General features: G+C 53.2%; 1 protein-coding gene across 3 annotated transcripts in view; it reads left to right on the top strand.

Annotated features, from left to right (window-relative positions):
* CTDP1 (CTD phosphatase subunit 1) overlaps nt 1–20,143 on the top strand; it is a 64,695-nt gene that overhangs the window by 17,654 nt on the left and 26,898 nt on the right. For 2 of the 3 annotated variants that reach the window (XM_069467858.1, XM_069467860.1), the window contains exons 5-10: nt 5,855–6,005; nt 10,341–10,431; nt 12,255–12,421; nt 14,197–15,252; nt 17,867–18,008; nt 18,860–19,069. In XM_069467858.1, coding sequence (XP_069323959.1) covers nt 5,855–6,005; nt 10,341–10,431; nt 12,255–12,421; nt 14,197–15,252; nt 17,867–18,008; nt 18,860–19,069 — 1,817 coding nt within the window. The remainder of the gene's footprint in view (nt 1–5,854; nt 6,006–10,340; nt 10,432–12,254; nt 12,422–14,196; nt 15,253–17,866; nt 18,009–18,859; nt 19,070–20,143) is intronic. The other variant, XM_069467859.1, reaches the window with a different exon arrangement.

The following is a 20,143-nucleotide window of genomic DNA, read 5'->3' as shown; positions in this document are numbered from 1 at the left end:
ACCCGAAGCTGTGTCAGCTTATGCTGTCATTAGCACAGAAGATCTCACCAACACTGAGTGAGCTGTTGTTTTTTTTTTTCTCCCAGACAGGGTCTCGCTCTGTTTCCCAGGCTGGGGTGCAGTGGTGAGATCACAGCTCACTGCAGCCTCCAACTCCCAGGCTCAAGTGATCCTCCCGCCTTGGCCTCCCAAAGTGCTAGGATTACAGGTGTGAGCCACTGCTCCTGGCAGAGTTAGCATTTTTTAAAAGCGTTTGCTATTGAGCAGATAATGTGTATGTAAATTCTGGGTTTAGACCTTGCGTTTTGAGAGGCTTGTCAGTTCCTAATAGCTGCTGGGTACACGTTGGGTGCTGGCACGGCCTTGCCGCGTTCTCTGGCAGGAGGCCAGGCAGAGGCTGGCGGGTCCATGGCAGAGCCCAGAGCAGGTGTGGCTGTGACCCCTGGCAGGTTTGGGGAAAACCAATTCATGGCAACTACAATAGTAGGTTCTGCTCCAGACGTCGTCCGAGGGAAGTGCAGTCATTTAAACTTGGCCGAGTGAATCAGTCAGGTGATACAAGCACGCAGGTGGGGTCTGCGGGTCCCGCAGGTGATCTGGCACTCACGGTGCCTGTACATTGTTCCGAGTACGGAGGTAATTTAGTGATGTGACTTGTGTGACTTTCTTTTATTGCTAGAATTCAGTCCTGTTACTCACAGCGCAGCTCGTGGTTTAGTCGTCCTGGTCATTTCTGTAAGCGTGGGAACCCGTGTAGGACACGTGGTCTTCTGCGCAGTGCGCTGTGCGTGTGTTGCCCGGGCAGCATCTAGTGTTTACTCTGCCTTTGAAGTTGGGCGTTTGAAGTTAGTTTTAAGAGTTTTATTGCTCTTTATTGTGCTTTGTAGATACTGGTTTTATTTGTTTGTTTTACGACTCCAAGGTTTGTGGCAACCTTGCGTTAAGGACGTCTCTTGGTGCCATTTTTGCAACATCACACGCCGACTTCCTGTCTCTGTGTCACATTTGATAATTCTCCCAGTATGTCACACTTCTTCATCACTGTCTTACCTGTTGTGGTGATCTGTGGTCAGTGATCTCTGACGTTACTGTCACAGTTTCTTTGGGGGTACCACACACCACACCCGTGGGAGACGGCAGGCTTTATAAATGGAGTGTGTGCTCTGACTGCTCCACCGGCTGGCGGCTCCCCGTCTCTCTCCCTCTGCTCAGGCCTCCTGTCCGCTGAGACACGGCAATATTGAAATTAGGCCAATAAATAACCCCATAATGGACTTGAAGTCTGTGTTCCCCAGCCCCGAGGCCACAGAACTCCACCCCCACTCCCAGTCCATAGAAAAATTATAAATATCTTCCACGATTCTGGCAGGGGGTGGACAGCAGGAGGTGAGTGGCGGGCACGCAAAGCTTTACCTGTATCTACCCCACTCCCCATAGCTTGCGTCACCACCTGAGCTCCACCCACCTCCCCTCCCCACTGTCCATGGAGATTTTTTTTTTATTTCAGTATGAAGGGGTGGGGTTTGTGAGTATGGGTGCTCAGTTTCCTTGTTTGTTTTTGCTGAGACAGAGTCTCTGCCACCCTGGGTAGAGTGCAATGGGGTCATTGTAGCTCACCGCAACCTCCAACTCCTGGGCTCAAGCGATCCTTCTGCCTCAGCCTACCGGGCACAGACGGATGCCACAAGGCCCGGCTGTGGTTTTTTTTTTCTTACTTTTTGGTAGAAACAAGGTCTCACTGTTGCTCAGGTTAGTCTTGAACTTCTGAGCTCAATCAATCCTCCCGCCTCAGCCTCCCAGAGTGCTGGAATTATAGGCATGAGCCACCTCACCCGGCAATCCGTGGAAAAATTGTCTTCCATGAAACCAGTCCCAGTGCCAAAAAGGTTGGGGACCACTGCTTAAGTTTCAAGTAAAAAGAAGAGTTGGCCGGGCGCGGTGGCTCACGCCTGTAATCCTAGCACTCTGGGAGGCCGAGGCGGGTGGATCGCTCAAGGTCAGGAGTTCGAGACCAACCTGAGTGAGACCCCGTCTCTACTAAAAATAGAAAGACATTATATGGACAACTAAAAATCTATATAGAAAAAATTAGCCAGGCATGGTGGCGCATGCCTGTAGTCCCAGCTACTCGGGAGGCTGAGGCAGTAGGATCGCTTAAGCCGAGGAGTCTGAGGTTGCTGTGAGCTAAGCTGACGCCACGGCACTCACTCTAGCCTGGGCAACAAAGTGAGACTCTGTCTCAACAAAAAAAAAAAAAAAAAAAAAAAAAAAAAAAAGAAGAGTCACACACCTCTCACTTTAAAGCAAAAGCTAGAAATGATTGAGCTTAGTGAGGAAGGAATGTCGAAAGCCAAGATAGGCCAAAAGCTGGGCCTTTTGTGCCAAATAATAGCCAAGTTGTAAATGGAAAGGAAAATTTCTTGAAGGAAATCAAAAGTGCTCCTCCAGTGAACACACAAATATGAATAATAAGAAAGTGAAACTGCCTGTTGCTGATGTGGGGAAGGTTTGAGTGGTCTGGACAGAGGATCAGACCAGCCACAACATTCCCTTAAGCCAAAGCCTAATCCAGAGCAAGGCCCTGACTCTCTTCACTTCTGCAAAGGCCGAGAGAGGTGAGGAAGGTGCAGGAGAAAAGTTTGACACTAGCAGAGGCTGGTTCATGAGGTTTAAGGAAAGGAGCCGTCTCCACAACACGGAAGTGCAGGTGCAGCAGCAGGTGCTGATGTAGCCGCTGCAGCAAGTTGTCCAGAAGATCTAGCCGAGGTCACCGATGCAGGTGGCTACGCTGAACAACAGACTTGTAATGTGGACACAACAGCCTCATCCTGGAAGATGCCGTCTAGGACAGTCACAGCTGGACAGGAGAAGTCGATGCCTGGCTCCAGAGCTTCACAGGCCAGGCTGACTCTCCTGTTAGGGGCTGATGCAGCCGTGACTTTAAGGTGAAGCCAGTGCTCATTCACCATCCTGAAAGCCCTAGGGCCCTAACCCTACCCTGCCTGTGCCCTAGAAATGGAGCAGCAAAGCCTGGGCGACAGCACACCTGTTTACAGCATGGTTTGCTGAATAGTCTAAGCCCCCTGGTGAGACCTGCTCGGGAAAAGAGATTCCTTTCGAATATTCCTGCCTATTGACAATGCACCTGGTCACCCAAGAGCTGTGGTGGAGACGTACAAGGAGATGAGTGCTGTTCTCATGCCTGATAACACAACCACACTCTGCAGCCCGCGGATCAAGAGTAGTTTCAACTTTGAAGTCTTAACTATTTCAGAAAGACATTTTGTGAGGCTAGAGCTGCCATGGACAGTGATTCCTCTGTTGGATCTGGGTAAAGTAAATTGAGAACCTTCTAGAAAGGACTCACCATTCTAGGTGCTATTAAGAAAATTCGTGATTTATTGGAGGGAATCAAAAAATAAACATTAACAGGAGTTGGGAGAAAGTAGATTCCAGCCCTCATGGATGACTTTGAGGGATTCATGACTTCAGTGGAGGAAGTCACTGCAGATGTGGAGGAAACGGCAAGAGAACTCGAATAAAAGTGGAGCCTAGAGGTGGGACTGAATTGCTGCAATCTCGGGATAACACTTGAATGGATCAGGAGTTGCTTCTTAAGGACGAGCAAAGAAAGTGGTTTCCTGGGATGGAACCTACTCCTGGTGAAGATGCTGTGAACACTGTTGAAATGACAGGATTTAGAATGTTCCATAAACTTAGTTGGCAGAGCAGCAGGGTTTGAGAGGACTGACTCCACTTCTGAAAGAAGTTCTACTGTGGGTAAAATGCTCTCCAACAGCATCGCGTGCTACAGAGAAATCTTTTGTGAAAGGAAGAGTCAATCGATGTGGCAAACTTCACTGTTGTCTTATTTTAAGAAACTGCCGCAGCCGCCCCGACCTGCAGCAACCACCGCCCTGGCCAGTCAGCACCACCCACATCGAGGAAGACCCTCCACCTGCAAGAAGATTAGTATTTGCTCAAGGCTGAGGTGACTGTTAGTATTTTTTAACAATATTGCATTTTTAAATTAAGGTATATACATTGTTTTCCTAGGCATAATGCCGTTGCACACTTAATAGACTACAGTATAGGGTAAACATACCTGACTTTTATATGCAGGGGGAAACCAAAAAATTCTTGTGACTTGCTTTATTATGGTGGTCTAGAACCGAGCCATCTCTCTCGGTGTCCCTGAGGTGTGCCCGTACGAGACAACCTGAACTGGCTGTGGTGGATTCTCACGTGCGTGATCTGGGAGGTGCCAGTGTCCTGATGTCTGTGTGGTCTAAGCACCGACGGTCCTGTCCGCATTAGCAGCACTCATTGTGCCCTCAGCTCTGCATCCGAAGGGCACCTGTGGCCCAAACCCACGTCCTGCTGCTGGCCCCGTGGAGAGCGTGAACGCAGGGCTCGGTGGCAGCCACCCCTCTGGACGCAGGGCACCTGCTGACTTTTTACTGCCAAGTGAGGCGAAAGTTGTCACTAACAGTTCTCACTCTTAAATCTTTTAACAGAACACCTTCATCATGAGAGGTGTGACTACTTTGGAGCTAATAAAAATTCAAACGGGCCTGAGTCATCTTTTTTAAAAAAATCATTAAAAGTAAATATTTTTTACTGAGAAAATAATAGGATTAAAAGGATCTGGCCGGGCGCGGTGGCTCACGCCTGTAATCCTAGCACTCTGGGAGGCCGAGGTGGGCGGATCGTTTGAGCTCAGGAGTTCGAGACCAGCCTGAGCAAGAGCGAGACCCCATCTCTACCAAAAATAGAAAGAAATTATATGGACAGCTAAAAATATATAGAAAAAATTAGCCGGGCATGGTGGTGCATGCCTGTAGTCCCAGCTACTCGGGAGGCTGAGACAGGAGGATCGCTTGAGCTCAGGAGTTTGAGGTTGCTGTGAGCTAGGCTGACGCCACGGCACTCACTCTAGCCTGGGCAACAGAGTGAGACTCTGTCTCAAAAAAAAAAAAAAAAAAAAAAGGATCGAAGTTTAGCAACTTACCTGCACATTAATCATATAGAATAAGTTGGTGTTACTAATTTCATCAGTCTACTAAAGATAATTTGGAATACCATTTCAGCTATGTGTTGTATTTTTAAATTAATAACACTGTATCTTAAAACTGTCCACGAGTTAGACTAAGTTATCTAGGAACGTTTGGTTTACTCTCTTCACTAACTCAGGAAAACACTGTGGGTACGTTACGTGGCGTCTGTTCTAAGCAGCCTGCCCTGGCTCTGCTGTTTGACAGATGCTCCATCTGAAGAAACGTGAATGTCATCACTTTGAGATTCTCTTTTTATTTCCCGTCAGCGTAATAGTGTGGACAGAAGAGCCAGGACGGAAGTGTGAGGCTCCACCCACGTCCTCACGGCCCTTTTAGGGAAGCTCCTGTCAGTGGGTAGTAATCATAGTTATGGGTAGTTGTCAGGTTAGTTCTAGTTATCATAGGTAGTTAACATTGTCATAGGTAGTTATCAGGAGTAGTTAGAGTTATCAGAGGTAGTTATTGTAATTATTATGAGTAGTTATCACAAAGGAAGTTATCATAGGCATGTGTCATGGTTATTATGGGTAAGTACAGCTATCATAGGTAGCTACTGTAGGTAGTTGTCGTGGTAACCCAGTTAGCCGACATCGTCACATGGTCATCGGTGTGTTCCCCCAGTGGGGAAGCTGTGTCACCCACTCCTGGTGCGTGTGCGGGTGGTGGTGTGGACGGCGTCCTTGCTGGCGGGGCGGCCTGTGCGTGTCTGCGAGTCCCGTGCGGGGCGCGGCCGCAGGTGCTGCCTGGGCGCTCGTCTCCGAGGGCGGCTCCTCCTGACCGTCTTGCTCTTCCTTCAGGGCATCTTCCACTTCCAGCTGGGCCGGGGCGAGCCGATGCTGCACACCCGCCTGCGCCCGCACTGCAGGGACTTCCTGGAGAAGGTGGCCAAGCTGTACGAGCTGCACGTCTTCACCTTTGGCAGCCGGCTGTACGCGCACACCATTGCAGGTCAGTTAGCCACGGCCGCACTGAGGGATGTTCGGGCCGTAAACATTGTAGTGCGTGCACGGTGGGTTTTATTCCTCTCCCGTTCTCAATAATGATTTCTTAATAATGGAGAAAAATGTGAGGAAGCTCTCCCTGAAGCTCAGGCTTGTGTTCGAGCTGGCAGCTGTGCAGCCCTAGTTGGGTAGGACGGTCCTGCCACCAGGGCCTGGAGGGTGGGGCCACTGCCGCTCTGGCCAGTCTGGAGTTTGTCAGGACCACAGTCACGTGCAAAGATAGAAAGTTCTTTTTTATTAAATGGATAATTCCAGAAATTAACGTACTTTAAACACTGCTTTGTGAATTATTTCAAAGGGCTTTGGAGCCAGGCTGTGCGTGTGTTTGCACTCGAGGCCTCGCGAGGGCAGAGCGGGCAGCTGCTGGGAAATGAGCAGCCTGAGGGTTGAGCGTGTCACGCTGGCTCCTGCTGCTGGGCGAGGACCGGGTGCCCGTGAGGCTCCTCTCCCACCTGTGCCCGGGGCCCCTGGACTGAGCTCAGGGGTGGCGCCGGCAGGGTGGTCACCGCCCGTTCCGCCCGTGGGCGTCGGCCTGCCTGGGACCAGCCGCAGCTCTGGAGTGTCCCTGGCAGAGATTGTGAAATTAAATACTTTACAATCCAGAGGTCTTTACAGATGGGTCTTGGCCCGTTGTTGACGGGGAAGTGACTTTTGAGTCCCCCTTTAATACATATTGCCCCTGTGGGAAGTTTTAGTCACGAACATATAAGCAGCTTATTAAAGTTAATTCGCCTCTATTAGGTTGGTGCAGAAGTAATTGCGGTTTGGGACAGTCAATTTTAAATCATCGTAAGTTGGCTCAGACACATCTTGATTAATCAAAGTAGGAACCATTAGGATCCACACATTTTTGCCAACTGAGAAATAAGTTTGTTTATTCCTGTAGCATAAAAATCTGTGCTTCGGGATTCGATGAACTCTTGAAGCAGAAAATGTTTGGAAAGCGTTACCTGCATCCTGCTGGCTGTGGAGGCGTTTTCCCTGCAAAGAGTTGTGGAGATGCTTGAAGAAGTGACAGTCGGTTGGCGAGCGGTCAGGTGAATGTGGCCGATGAGGCAAAACTTTGTAGCCCAATTCGTTCAACTTTGGAAGCGTTTGTGCGACTCGCGGTCGGGCGTTGTCGTGGAGAAGAACTGGGCCCTTTCTGTTGACCGATGCGGCTGCAGGCGTTGCGGTTTTCGGTGCATCTCATCGATTTTGAGCAGACTTCCCAGAAGTGATGGTTTCGCCAGGACTCAGAAAGCTGCAGTGGACCAGAGCGGCAGCGGACCACCACACAGTGACCATGACCTTTTTTTGGTGCGAGTTTGGCTTTGGGAAGTGCTTTCGAGCTTCTCGGTCCAACCACTGAGCTGGTCATCGCAGGTTGTCATGTGAAATCCACTTTTCGTTGCTCGTCACGATCCAATCGAGAAACGGTTCGTTTTTGTTGTGTACAGCAGGAGAAGATGACACTTCAAAATGATTTTTTTTGATTTTTCAGTGAGCTCATGAGGCACCCACTTACTGAGCTTTTTCATCTTTCCAATTTGCTTCAAATGCTGCATGCCTGTAAAATGGTCAATGTTGAGTTTTTTGGCAACTTCTCATGTAGTTGTAAGAGGATCAGCTTCAATGACGGCTCTCAATTGGTCCTTGTCAACTTCCGATGGCCGCCACTGCGCTCCTCATCTTCAAGGCTCTCTTCTGCGTTGCGAAACTTCTTGAACCACCACACTGTAAGTTCGTCAGCAGCTCCTGGGCCAAATGTGTCATTCATGTTGTGAGCTGTCTCCGCTGCTTTACGACCCATCTTGAACTCGAGTAAGAAAATCACTCAAATTTGCTTTTTGTCTAACATCATTTCCACAGTCTACAATAAATGTAAAATAAACAGCAATGAGTCATTAGCAGAAAAACCTAAAGTGAGAAATGCACATTAAAATGATGTATAAGATAACCGCATTTATTTAAGAATGTGTTCCCATATCAAATGGCAAATTTCAACAATGCTAAAACCGCAATTGCTTTTGTACCAACTTAATAAATTCAACGTGTTCACCTTTAATATTATGGCTCCTACTTCATGGCTGCCTGAGATACATGACTTGAAGTCTAATTATCTAATAGGACGATATCATTGGCATTCTCAGACCAGTAAATAACCACCTAGTGTGATCTCAATGTTTTTGTACCTCCTGAAGTTCCTATGTTAAAACCTAATCATCAACGTGAGGAAATTAGGAGGCGATTAGGTCATGAGGGCTCTGTCCTCAAGAAGGGGACACACAGGTAAACTTTTGTATTTTAGTTACAGTGTGTTTCAGCCTGCATTAGAAAACAGTACACGTGTGTGCCAAATTTGTGACTTCACGGGTGGCGTTGTAGAGGACGAGCCCAGGGTTGGTGAAGGCCAGTGTGAGTTAACCGTGGTTAGGACACGTGTCAGGCAAAACAGGTGGACTCGGGGAACACGGAGATGGGAACTCGAATGAGATTTAACCTAAAAATGTAAGTGTTCAGAAAACACGGATTGCATTGTCAGAGTTTGGGTTTAAAACTGCTGGTGGGCCGTCTGGCCCACCACCTTTGTTTACCGATGACTGAAATGCAGTGGAGGGCCAGAACCGCAGTCAGGGCTCCGGCTCTGGACTGCCACCTGCCCGCGTTAGGGATCCGGTACCTTTTGTTCCCGGCACCGTGCGCCTCGCGGTGGGTGGGGGTTGTGTGCACTCACTTGCCCTCCAGGCTGGCGCTCAGTCACGTGTCCGCAGTGCCTGGCAGAGTTCCAGGTGACGCTGGACTGGGTGGACGTGATGAGCGGCTCCCGCAGACACGCGCTGCACCGCGAGGGCCCGTGGAGTTCCCGCTTCCCCTCCACCCGCAGACACGCGCTGCACCGTGAGGGCCCGTGGAGTTCCCGCCTCCCCTCCCGTGTCTAAATTTGTGTGTTCAGGCTCTTGTGTGACGAGTGGTTGGAACATTTCTTTTTGAGGCTTTATCATTATGGTGGGTTTTTACCCCAGAGAGTTTTAAATGGTTGAAATTAAATTTTTTAACTGACTTTGAACTTGATGCCACCAACATACTTTATTTCTGGAATAAATTATCTGAAAAGCCCGTTTTGCTTTCATTTGGTGCCCCTCCTTCCACCAGCTGAAACACACTCACTGTACATCCTGTGGTTCTTGTAAACTAACAAGAGATAACCTGTCTTTGTATTCTTCACTACAAAATATGGGGACTTTTAATTAAATGATGTATATTTAAAACTTTGCAAACTTATGAAGGTAATATAGGTTTTAAGTTCAGAAGATGAATTCAATTTGTAGATCAAGGAACCTAGAACAGGGGACTTGAGTATGCGCGGAATTAACTCGCTGAACAAAGGTAATCCCAAGAAATCTTTGCCTAATTTGTTGATTGTTACCATGGGCATTTCTAAAATGGAAAATCTGTTTTTGCAGATAGAATTGTAGTATTGTTTTTAAAGACTTCCAGCAGATGTACTTCTATTATTATCATTCAGTACTTAAAGCTCTTTTGAAAATTATTTTTTAAAAATTAAACTAGACTTGCAGTTAATAGTTGTCAGGCAAAACATAGGTGTCAAATACAGCATGAGCAGAAACTTTGGTACGAAACTGCACTCTCCACTGGCTGGGCAGCCCGTGGTGTAAAGGACATTATTGTCATTATTCTCAGTCGAGTCTGTCAGGCAGGTTTTTCGGATGTTGCCTGAACTGGCGGCACTGAAACGGGGTGTGTGCAGTGAGAATAACTGCACGGCCCATGGTGTGTGCGCCACCGTGGTTCAGCCGTGCGGTTTGAGAGAAGCGGCCCCCACGGACACTACTCGGCCTGGCGCGGCTGAGAGCGGTGCCCGCCCGCCTGGCCAGGGAGCTCGAGGGGGAGGTGGCGCCACGTGGTTCAGGCGCAGTGCTCGGGCCACCGAGGTGGAGAGCCACAGCCAGGTCCGCAGGTAGAGCGACGAGGCACCTGCCTCACTGATACAGGTGCCCTCTGTCGTCTTGTCTTACCTATCTGGTTTCGACAGGCAGCTCGCTAGCACATTGCACATTTTTTCAAATTAACAGAATTGTAAACACTTGGAAGCATGCATCATTTTTGAGCATGAATCAGTTTACAAGCGGAGGGAAGTTGTCCTGAGCAGGGTGAGGAGCTGGGTGCTGATCCGGGTGCCGTGTGCCGCGGTTATGCAGAGGTGTTGGCGGCTTTGCTGTGTGCAGTGTGGTGCAAATGCGTCTCAGACTGCTGTCTTTGTCCTGTTTTCTTTTTAAAGGCTTTTTAGACCCCGAGAAGAAGCTCTTTTCTCATCGAATATTATCAAGGGACGAATGTATTGACCCATTTTCTAAAACGGGAAACCTTAGGTATGTACTTGGCCAAGTCCATCACAGAGAAGCTTACTGTTCCGTTCCCAGCTTGAAACTGTGTTGAGAATTAGAGTGTAGTTCTGTGTTTAACATTTTCTAGGAACTTACACACTCCTCCCTCCAGTTTTCGGTGTCCTTGGAAAGTTCTTTTCCAAGCCAGACTCCTCCTTTCCTCCTTCCGCCTGCCATCTCCCAGGGTGGTGGCCCAGGTGTTCCCAGCCCCCCTGAAACTGCCCTGGAGCCAGGCCCTGGTGTCTGCCGGGGGAGGCGGCAGCCCTCACCCCCGCCTCGTGCCTGGTGGACGGCACAGGCTCCAAGTCAGCCAGGCACCAAGCGCCTGCACTTTCCTGCTTTCTGTGTCTGTTCTTAACCACACCTGGTGTAGGTGATGGTCCAGCCCTGCAGCTTTAGGTTTTCCTTCCTGCTCAGAGGCCTCACACTAAGGGTTATGGCAGGCGGGGCAGGAGGCAGATGTGCGTCCCCACGACATTCCAGTCTGAACTCACTGCTCTTCTGCCCCTGACTACCCGAGGGAAGGGCGGGGGTTCCTGGGGGACTCGGGGACTCAACCGTTGGGGCCGGGACGCAGGAGAGTGGAGCTGCACAGGAGGGGGCAGGTGTGTGGGAGATACCTGTGAAGGTGTCAAAGTGAAGAGACCAGTGTGTGGGCAAAAGAGCCTTTGCGCCTTCACCTGATGTGCAAGGCCCGCAGTTTTGCGGAGCCGCTGTCCAGAGGGGTTTTTGATATCAGCACTGGCATCTCAGAGTGATAGTTTTTAGCAGTTTGCAAGCTGTTAATCCTACTCATCATTTATAACATCCTAAATTACCACATTGCCTGTATTTTTGCCTATTGCCATTTCTTCCTTCCGTCAGCTTTAGACGCCCTTCCCGTCCTGTCCTCTGAGCTTTCACCGCAGGCTGGCTCCTCCCCACGCCTGTGTGAAGGGCTGTTTTATATTCTTTCACGTTTCTTGCTCACTCTGTGCAAGGAATTTCCCCATTTCAACCGGCTTTTCCTGCCTTTGTAACTCTGTATCCAGTGTAGCTTGTTTTCATGGGTGATGGTAACACTGTATCAAGTGTAGGTTTTCTTGGCTCTTCCTAAGAAAACAGTAACAGCTTCAGCTGCAGCAGTTTTGGGGCTCATTCTGGCCACCCTCATCTAAACATTCCCCTTTTCAGATTTAGGGATCCACACAGACTGTGAGGCCTATGCAGGTTAAATATTATTTAAGGAGAATCTGAAGGTATTTATTTCAAAAACAGACCTCTCTTTTGCTAGTTAGTATCGGAGAGGGCAGATGGAGTAGGGCAACAGATAATGAGAGATGATGTTAGCGGTTTATTAAGGAGCAAAAGTTACCTGAATGAGGAGGTCAGAGTCGCATGGGAGCACGTCCCAGGGTGGGCACAGGTGGTGGGCACTGGGGCTTGCACAGAGGGAGCTGCAGGTGGCTTAGAAAATTCCAGATTGGCAGTTGGGTCTGTATCCAGAGTGAGCAAATTCATTCCCTCACGAGGGCTGAGGAGTGTCGCTGTGGCCTGCAAAGCCTGGCAGTCACTCGCTGGCCCCTTCAGAAACAGTTGGTCGACTCCTTGACGTGAGGAGAGTCTGGGAGTGTGGTCCTTGCACCGGAGCCTCCTGGCAACGCCGAGGTGCCCTGCAAAAGCCCTTCCGTGGGGTCTGTCTCTGTCTCTGACTAACCTGCCCCCTGCTGGCCACGTAGTGTAATCTTAAACCCTTGTGTTTAGCAAAATGAGCAATTGTTACAGCTTTTAGTTATTATTTTTCATAAGTGACCCATTTTTACGTGTAGAAACCTCTTTCCTTGTGGAGACTCAATGGTTTGCATTATTGACGACCGAGAAGATGTGTGGAAGTTTGCGCCCAACCTGATAACCGTGAAGAAGTACGTGTACTTCCAGGGCACGGGTGACCTGAACGCGCCTCCTGGCTCCCGGGAGTCCCAGACCAGGAGAAAAGGTGGGTCGCCTCTTTCCTGATGCTTCAGAAGAAAAATTTGCATTTTGCTTGTTTATCTCTTATTTCTTACCTCTATTTTAGCTGTTAAAAATTCAAGGTTTACTGTGTTTTTGTTTTGCCTTTTGCGTTTCAGTAGTTATAGAGGTTTGGGGGTTTATTAATGTAGTACTGAAAAGCAGGATATTATTTGATTTCTTTTTTTTTTTTTTTTTTGAAACAGAGTGTCACTCTGTTGCCCAGGCTAGAGTGAGTGCCGTGGCGTCAGCCTAGCTCACAGCAACCTCAAACTCCTGGGCTCAAGCGATCCTCCTGTCTCAGCCTCCCGAGTAGCTGGGACTACAGGCATGCGCCACCATGCCCAGCTAATTTTTTCTATATATATTTTTAGCTGTCCATATAATTTCTTCTATTTTTAGTAGAGATGGGGGTCTCGCTCTTGCTCAGGCTGGTCTCGAACTCCTGAGCTCAAACGATCCGCCCACCTCGGCCTCCCAGAGTACTAGGATTACAGGCGTGAGCCACCGCGCCCAGCCTGTGATTTCAACTGGGCTTTTTAAAAAAATAGCACTGAAACATTTTCTCAATCTGCATGAAGATCAAAGAATGCCGTCTAATTTAATACATCTCAATGGTATCTTTCACCCGTTTTCCTTAAATGTGACCCTGGGATTTGGCTATGGGGTTCTTTAGATGGTGGCTCGTAAGAACTTTCCTCAGCGCCGTGATTCAGGCTGTGCCCTGGCCTGGACCCCAAGCATGGCGTGGTGTAGCCTGTCGGGCAAGCGTGCAGCCAAAGGCTGTCCTAAAAAGTGATTTTGATTTTAAGTATTTCTGATCTTTACTTTTTGTTGTTGTTGTTGTTGTTGTTGTTGAGACAGAGTCTCGCTCTGTTGCCAGGGCTAGAGTGCCGTGGCGTCAGCCTAGCTCACAGCAACCTCAAACTCCTGGGCTCAAGCGATCCTCCTGTCTCAGCCTCCCGAGTAGCTGGGACTACAGGCATACACCACCATGCCTGGCTAATTTTTTCTATATATATTTTTAGCTGTCCAGATCATTTCTTTCTATTTTTAGTAGAGACGGGGTCTCGCTCTTGCTCAGGCTGGTCTCCAACTCCTGAGCTCAAATGATCCACCCGCCTCGGCCTCCCAGAGTGCTGGGATTACAGGCGTGAGCCACTGCACCTGGCCTGATGTTTACTTTTTAAATAAAATATTTTGAGTCATGTCTACTGCTGTTCTCACTGCAGTAGGACTTAGATGTCCAGGTCAGGGGCGTGGAGGGACATCCTTGCAGCAGGTGGGGACTGGTGCGGGGCAGGTGGGTTGGCCTGTGCGCTCAGAGTGCGTCTCAGATCTCTAACGGTTGTGAAACAAAGGGACGATGCACTTGTGGCCCACAAACCTCAAATGTTTCCTACGGGTTGAATATCCCTGATTCTAAAACCCAAAATGCTCTGAAATCTGAAGCCTTAGAGCACCAACACGATGCTCAGAGGACATGCTCATTGGAGTACGTTGGATTTTCAGATTTGGGGTGTTCAACTGATGAGTTTACTGCATCAGTGCCAAAATTGGGGGGAAAAATTCGATATTCAAAACAGTTTGGGTCCTAAGTGTTTCTGATAAGGGATACTTAACCCGTGTCTGCCTTTTGACAGCAAAAGTTGGCCCAGGCCTGGTCTGGAGGATGGTCAGGCTCATGGCTGGGGAGGTGTGCTGCTTTGATTTTGAATGTCGCTTGATGCTCTGACAGTAACTCTCTGTGTGTGTGTGCAGTAAACCATTCTTCCAAAGGTGCCATCTCAGAGCAGGCGCCACCTGCCAGGGACCCCGAGGAAGGAAAGCAGGCGCCTGGGCCCGAGCAGAGGGATGGCCTGGGGCAGCCCACGAGGCAGCTGAACGGAGGTGAAGCTCTTCCCCAAGGGGACATGCCCCGGTCCAGGCAGGCGGCTGAGAGGGATGCCCAGACCCAGGCCCCCTCCACCAGCAGCCCCAGCAGCCACGAGCTGGCAGAGGCCACAGAGCCACAAAAGCCTCGTGAGCAGGGCAGCCGGGCCTCCCCAGGAACGCAGCCTGCCCGGGACACCCCAGGCGTGGACTTGGATTTTGACCTGTCCAGCGACAGCGAGAGCAGCAGTGAGTCGGAGGGTCCTAAGTCGTCGTCCTCCACCAGCTCCGATGGGGAGAGCGAGGAGAAGAGCAGCCAGAGAAAGCCTAAGGCCGCCCCCGAGGACAAGAGGGTGCTGCCTCAGGGAGGCCCCCCTGACACAGGCAGCGGGAGGCCTGCGGGGGCCAGTCCCCCCGCGGAGTCCGGGCCCAGTGCCCACCCTCAGGACAAAGGCCCCGAGCCAGGTGCGCCGGAGGAGAGCGAGCGCGACGGCCTCTGCAGCCTGGGCAACGGCTGCGCGGACAGGAAGGAGGCAGAGACCGAGTCGCAGAACAGCGAGCAGTCTGGCATCACCGCCGGCGAGTCCCTGGACCAGAGCGTGGAGGAGGAGGAGGAGGAGGAGGACACAGACGACGACGACCACCTCATCTACCTGGAGGAGATCCTGGTCCGCGTGCACACCGACTATTACGCCAAATACGACAGGTTCCTCAACAAGGAGATCGAGGAAGCTCCGGATATACGGAAAATCGTGCCTGAACTCAAGAGCAAAGTGTTGGCGGACGTCGCCATCATATTTAGCGGGCTGCACCCCACAAACTTCCCAATAGAGAAGACCCGGGAGCACTACCACGCCACAGCCCTGGGCGCAAAGATAGTCACTCAGCTGGTGCTGAGCCCCGACGCCCCCGACAGAGCCACCCACCTGATCGCCGCGCGGCCGGGTGAGTGTGCCGGGCCCTGGGGACAGTGGGGGCGGGCAGGGTGCTCCGGCCAGGTGGGGGGCTGTGGTGGCCTGTTGTAGTCGCTCTTCAGAGTCACTGTAGCTTTCCTTTCACACTGAGCCTTCAGGACCTTTTGCCAGAGCCATTTCCTTTCTTTTTTTTTTTTTTTTTTGGAGACAGAGTCTCACTCTTGCCCGGGCTCGAGTGCCGTAGCGTCAGCCTAGCTCACAGCAACCTCAGACTCCTGGGCTCATGCTATCCTCCTGCCTCAGCCTCCCCAGTAGCTGGGACTACAGGCATGCGCCACCATGCCCGGCTAATTTTTTCTATAGATTTTAAGTTGTCCAGCTAATTTCTTTTTATTTTTTAGTAGAGACGAGGTCTTGCTCTTGCTCAGGCTGGTCTCGAACTCCTGAGCTCAACCGATCCTTCTGCCTCGGCCTCCCAGAGTGCTAGGATTACAGGCGTGAGCCACCGCACCTGGCCGCATTTCCTTTTAAGATCAGAGTAATAGCTATTTTGGTGAATTTCCAATTTGAGCATCTTATGTTTGCCTCAGTGCATGCTTACCGAGTGTGTGCTCACCGAGTGTGTGCTCACTGAGTACGTGCTCACTGAGTGTGTGTGCTCACTGTGTGCTCACTGAGTGCGTGCTCACTGAGTGTGTGTGCTCACTGTGAGTGCGTGCTGAGTATGTGCTCACTGAGTGTGAGTGCGTGCTCACTTAGTGTGTGCTCACTGAGTGTGTGCTCACTGAGTGTGAGTGCGTGCTGAGTATGTGCTCACTGAGTGTGCGTGCTCACTGAGTGTGCGTGCTCGCTGAGTGTGCGTGCTCGCTGAGTGTGCGTGCTCGCTGAGTGCGTGCTCGCTGAGTGTGTGTGCTCACTGAGTGTGCGTGCTCGCTGAGTGTGCGTGCTCGCTGAGTGTGCGTGCTGAGTGTGTGCTCGCTGAGTGCGTGCTCACTGAATGTGCGTGCTCACTGAGTGTGCGTGCTCACTGAGTGTGTGCTCGCTGAGTGCGTGCTCAAGTGCGCGGTCACGCCCAGCGTCGTGGGGTGCCTGTGTTCTCCGTGCGCAGTTAGGACCTTCTCCCAGGAGCAGAAGTCGAGGCTGAGCTGGAGAGCAGGGCTCCGAGCCAGGGCACGGCCGAGAGGTTAGGAGGCAGATACGGCAGTCGGGGCAGGACACTGATCCCCCTCCATGCCAGAAAACAGGTGCGGGATTTCACCCGGAGCACACGCAGGGCAGCTTCCTGCTGTTGGAGAGGGTGTCAGCGGTGGCTGCTCCTTGCAGTGGAGTCTGCCTGGGACACACCTGGGGCCGGGCCTGGTGAGAGCCCTGTGGTTGGGCAGGTCTTGCAAGTGCTCACTGCACTCACTGCTTCAAGGAAACGCCCACCTGATCCCTTCTTGAAAATGCTCCTCACAAGCAATTTGCTTTTTCCCAAATGAAGATTGCGGGAATTACCTTGGTTTCTGCTCACCAAATTACTGTTTCTCTCACGACCTTCATCAACTGAGTCAGGGCTTCCAAGTACTCGGAGCCACCCACAGGGCCCAGGGTGGCCGTGGGGGCTCAGCTGACCCCTGGCCGGCTCCACAAAGGTCGGCGTGGGTTATACTCAACTCGGTGGTTCCAGGATGGCTCAGGTCATGTTTGACGCACGTGTCCACGATTTGTCGAGTAGAGGTGAGATGGCAGAGGCAGGCTGTTCTCGTGTCCCCGAGAAACCTTATGTCCCAAGAGAGCACCCAGCAGGCAGTGGGGTCCTCCTTCCTGTCACCGGGGCTCCTGGCCGCTGGGATGACAGGTGACTTTCCCAAGGACACAGCAAGAGGGACTTGGTTGCGGGGTCCTGTCCCTCGCTGTGCTGGGCGCCCCTCACCTGCTCCACCCTGACCGCGGCGTGGCTGAGTTGGGTGCAGAGCTGGGTTTGGGGCCCTGAGGGCTGGTGGAGGAGCTGAGGCCCCACTGGGGGAGAAAGGTGCTGTGGTCTGAGGTGCTCCTGGGCCTGCTGACCGCGATGTCACTGAGGCTGAGGGACACCAGGTCTGTGTTGTGGGGGCGGGGGCCCTGCCCTGGCCTGTGGTCAGTTGCTGTGTTGGGTCCTGGGATTCAGGCTCAAACCAGGCCTCGGTGGCCTCGGGCATCTGCAGGGGGACCGTGAAGCCTGCGCTGCCCTCGTGTGTTACAGTCACGGCCTGAGAGCAGCAGGAGGCACAGGGTCAGTGGGCGACGCAGCCCCTAGAGCCGGTGGGGGGGCGGGGCAGGGTCCGGCAGGAGCCTTGGGGCCGGCGGGGGTTGCAGGTCGATGGCCGCCGTTGTCCCATGTGGGGTAGGACACATGTTCCGGGGTGTGGAGTGGGGTCGGGCCGTGCATGGGGTCCTGAGAGAGGGTCGCCCTGTGGGGCGGGGGCTGCAGAGTGGGGAGGGTGGTGGCACGGACCAGGGCCAGCCCCGGAGACCTGGTGGCAGAAGCTGTGGGGCTCGCGGAGCGGCCGTGCGCGTGCAGAGGCTGCCCCTGCGCAGGGTCCTCCCCCGTCCGGACACCCTCCCGCCACTCTGCACGTGGAAGCCCCCGGCACGGGACGGCCTGACCAGCGGTTTCCCCTCAGGCACGGAGAAGGTCCTGCAGGCGCAGGGCTGCGGGCACCTGCACGTGGTCAGCCCCGACTGGCTGTGGAGCTGCCTGGAGCGCTGGGACAAGGTGGAGGAGCAGCTCTTCCCGCTCAGGGAGGACGACGCCCGCGCGCAGAGGTACGGCGGGCGCCGCCCGGGTTGGGGGCGGGAGGCCAGGGCAGCTCTGCGCTGCGCTGCTGGGTGTTTCCCTGGGACCTGCGGGGGAGGGGGCGGCTCTGCGTCTCCATCCCGGCCACCCCCCTCCCCTGATGAGCCCCACCTCCTGCTCTCCAGCCCCTGCGGACACACAGGTGAGCTGGGACGCTCACGCAACCAGCCACACCTGGGGAAAGAACTGGCATTGCCTTTTCTTTGGGCGTGGATCTGAGCGTGATTACGTTGCTTCACGCTGGGGAGCAGTTACAGGGGCTACGTCAAGGGTGGGCCAGGTCGTAGGTCGGCGCCAGGAAAAGCGGTCGGCCACAGGAAAGCCATGGCCAGTCCAGCGTCTTGGGGCAGGTCTGCAGAATTACCTGCAGCACGCACAGGTGGTGGCGTAGGGAGGAGACGGAGGTTCCCATCGTTCACGCCCTCACGGTGGGAGTCAGGCACGCTGGGGGAAGCGGCAGGAAAACGCACGTCCGCTGTGGAGAAAGGGCCGCGTGTGTCGGGAGCCTGAGCGCTGCATCCGGGTGAAGCCACGCAGCGGGTCTCGGAGCGTCTCGAGGGTGCGGGATTGAAACAGCCCTTCGCTCCGGGGGCTCAGCCACGCGCGGGTCTGCAGGCTTCGCGGGTGCTGGCGACGGCGGCACTGTCCTGTCTTTGCCGCGTTGGGGACTGTGGCTCTTGCACGTTTGGGTCCTGGAATTGAAGAGTTGCGCGCCTTCCACCTGGATGAGCCTGGGGACGCGGGTGGTGCCTGCTGGGAGACGACCCTGTGCCCACGGGCGCCAGCACCACGTTCACGGCCTCGTTCTCTCGCTCCACAGGGACAGCAGCCCCGCGGCCTTTCCTGACGGGGACGGCCTGCTCCCGGCCACTCTGTTCCACCCGACGCCTGTGCACCCCAAGGCCCCGCCAGGCCCGGAGGTTCGGGTGTACGACTCCAGCACCGGGAAGCTGGTCCGGACAGGGGCCCAGGGCCCCCGGCCCCCGCCCCCTGGCGCCCTGCCTGTCCACGGGGAGCCATCCTCTTTCAGGTACATCGCGGCACCGCGGGGCTGACCTGTGCCAGCGAGAGCTGGCATCTGGGGTTGAGTTCATCTAGTCTTGCTAAGGGTGGTGTCAGGTACCTGCAGTGAGGCCAGGTGACGGGAAAGGCCGTTGAGTCTGTGGGGCGGCCTGGCTGGGGACTGACTCCCGATCGGGGAGACACCTTCCCACCTGCACTCCTGGGCCTTTTTGCTTGCTCTTCTGTCCTGTCTTAGGCCCCAGAACTGGGACAGAAGCCTCCTGATTTAGGCTCTAAAACGTCCCGCACAGGCTGCCTGGTGCTGGCTGCATTTGTAGACAGGACTGGCCGTGGTTGGTTACGTGTCCTGGGTGCCCAGCAGAGGACGGGCCACGTAGGGCGGTCCGACCCCTCCCCGTCCCGCCCTCTGAGTCTGCCCTGCAGACCCCGCAGTGGCCAGGCAGGGCTGTGCCACATGTCCACGTGCTCAGAGCATACTCGGGAAGTGGCGGCAGTGGCGCTTTGTGAACAGATAGGTGAGGAAGAGAGACTGCCCTGGGCCAGAGGCTTTGGGAGCCGGGACCAGAGCTGCCCGGGAGAGATCGGTGCCGGCGAGGGGACTCCTGAGCCAGCCGTCCCGCCTTTTTCTCGCGCCTCTGCGTGGACTCGAAGTCAGCCCTCAGCCTGAAGGCGAGTCCCCTGCAGGCCACCTTGTACGTGGCTGTAGGACCGTTCTGGAGATTTAAACGAGGAATCTTTGGGTGTTTTTCCTAATAGTGGTCATTGCTTTGAGATTCCCTTGATACACGTGTGATCACACACCCACTTCCCCTTTCTTTTCTGAGAGCCCCGGCCCTGCCCGCAGTCACCCCACATGGTCAGCAGAGCAGAAGCCCGTGGTGCCATGCGGCCCTGCCAGGCTGAGCGGCTCGGCGCGGGGCTCTTCCAGGGGGTTTTGGGATGGGCAGTGACTCAGACCCGTGTCCGGTCTCTGCCGACCTCTAGCCTTGGTGACACTTCAGGGGTCAGCCCAGGACGTTAGTTAGAGATGTGGCTTCCCTCTCTCTGGACGTGGACGGTTCCGTGGCCGGTCTTGGAGCCG

Source organism: Eulemur rufifrons, chromosome 5 (genome assembly GCF_041146395.1).
Source record: "Eulemur rufifrons isolate Redbay chromosome 5, OSU_ERuf_1, whole genome shotgun sequence".
Classification (NCBI taxonomy): domain Eukaryota; kingdom Metazoa; phylum Chordata; class Mammalia; order Primates; family Lemuridae; genus Eulemur; species Eulemur rufifrons.
Note: the sequence above shows the minus strand (reverse complement) of the source record. Positions and strands in the feature narration are given on the sequence as shown.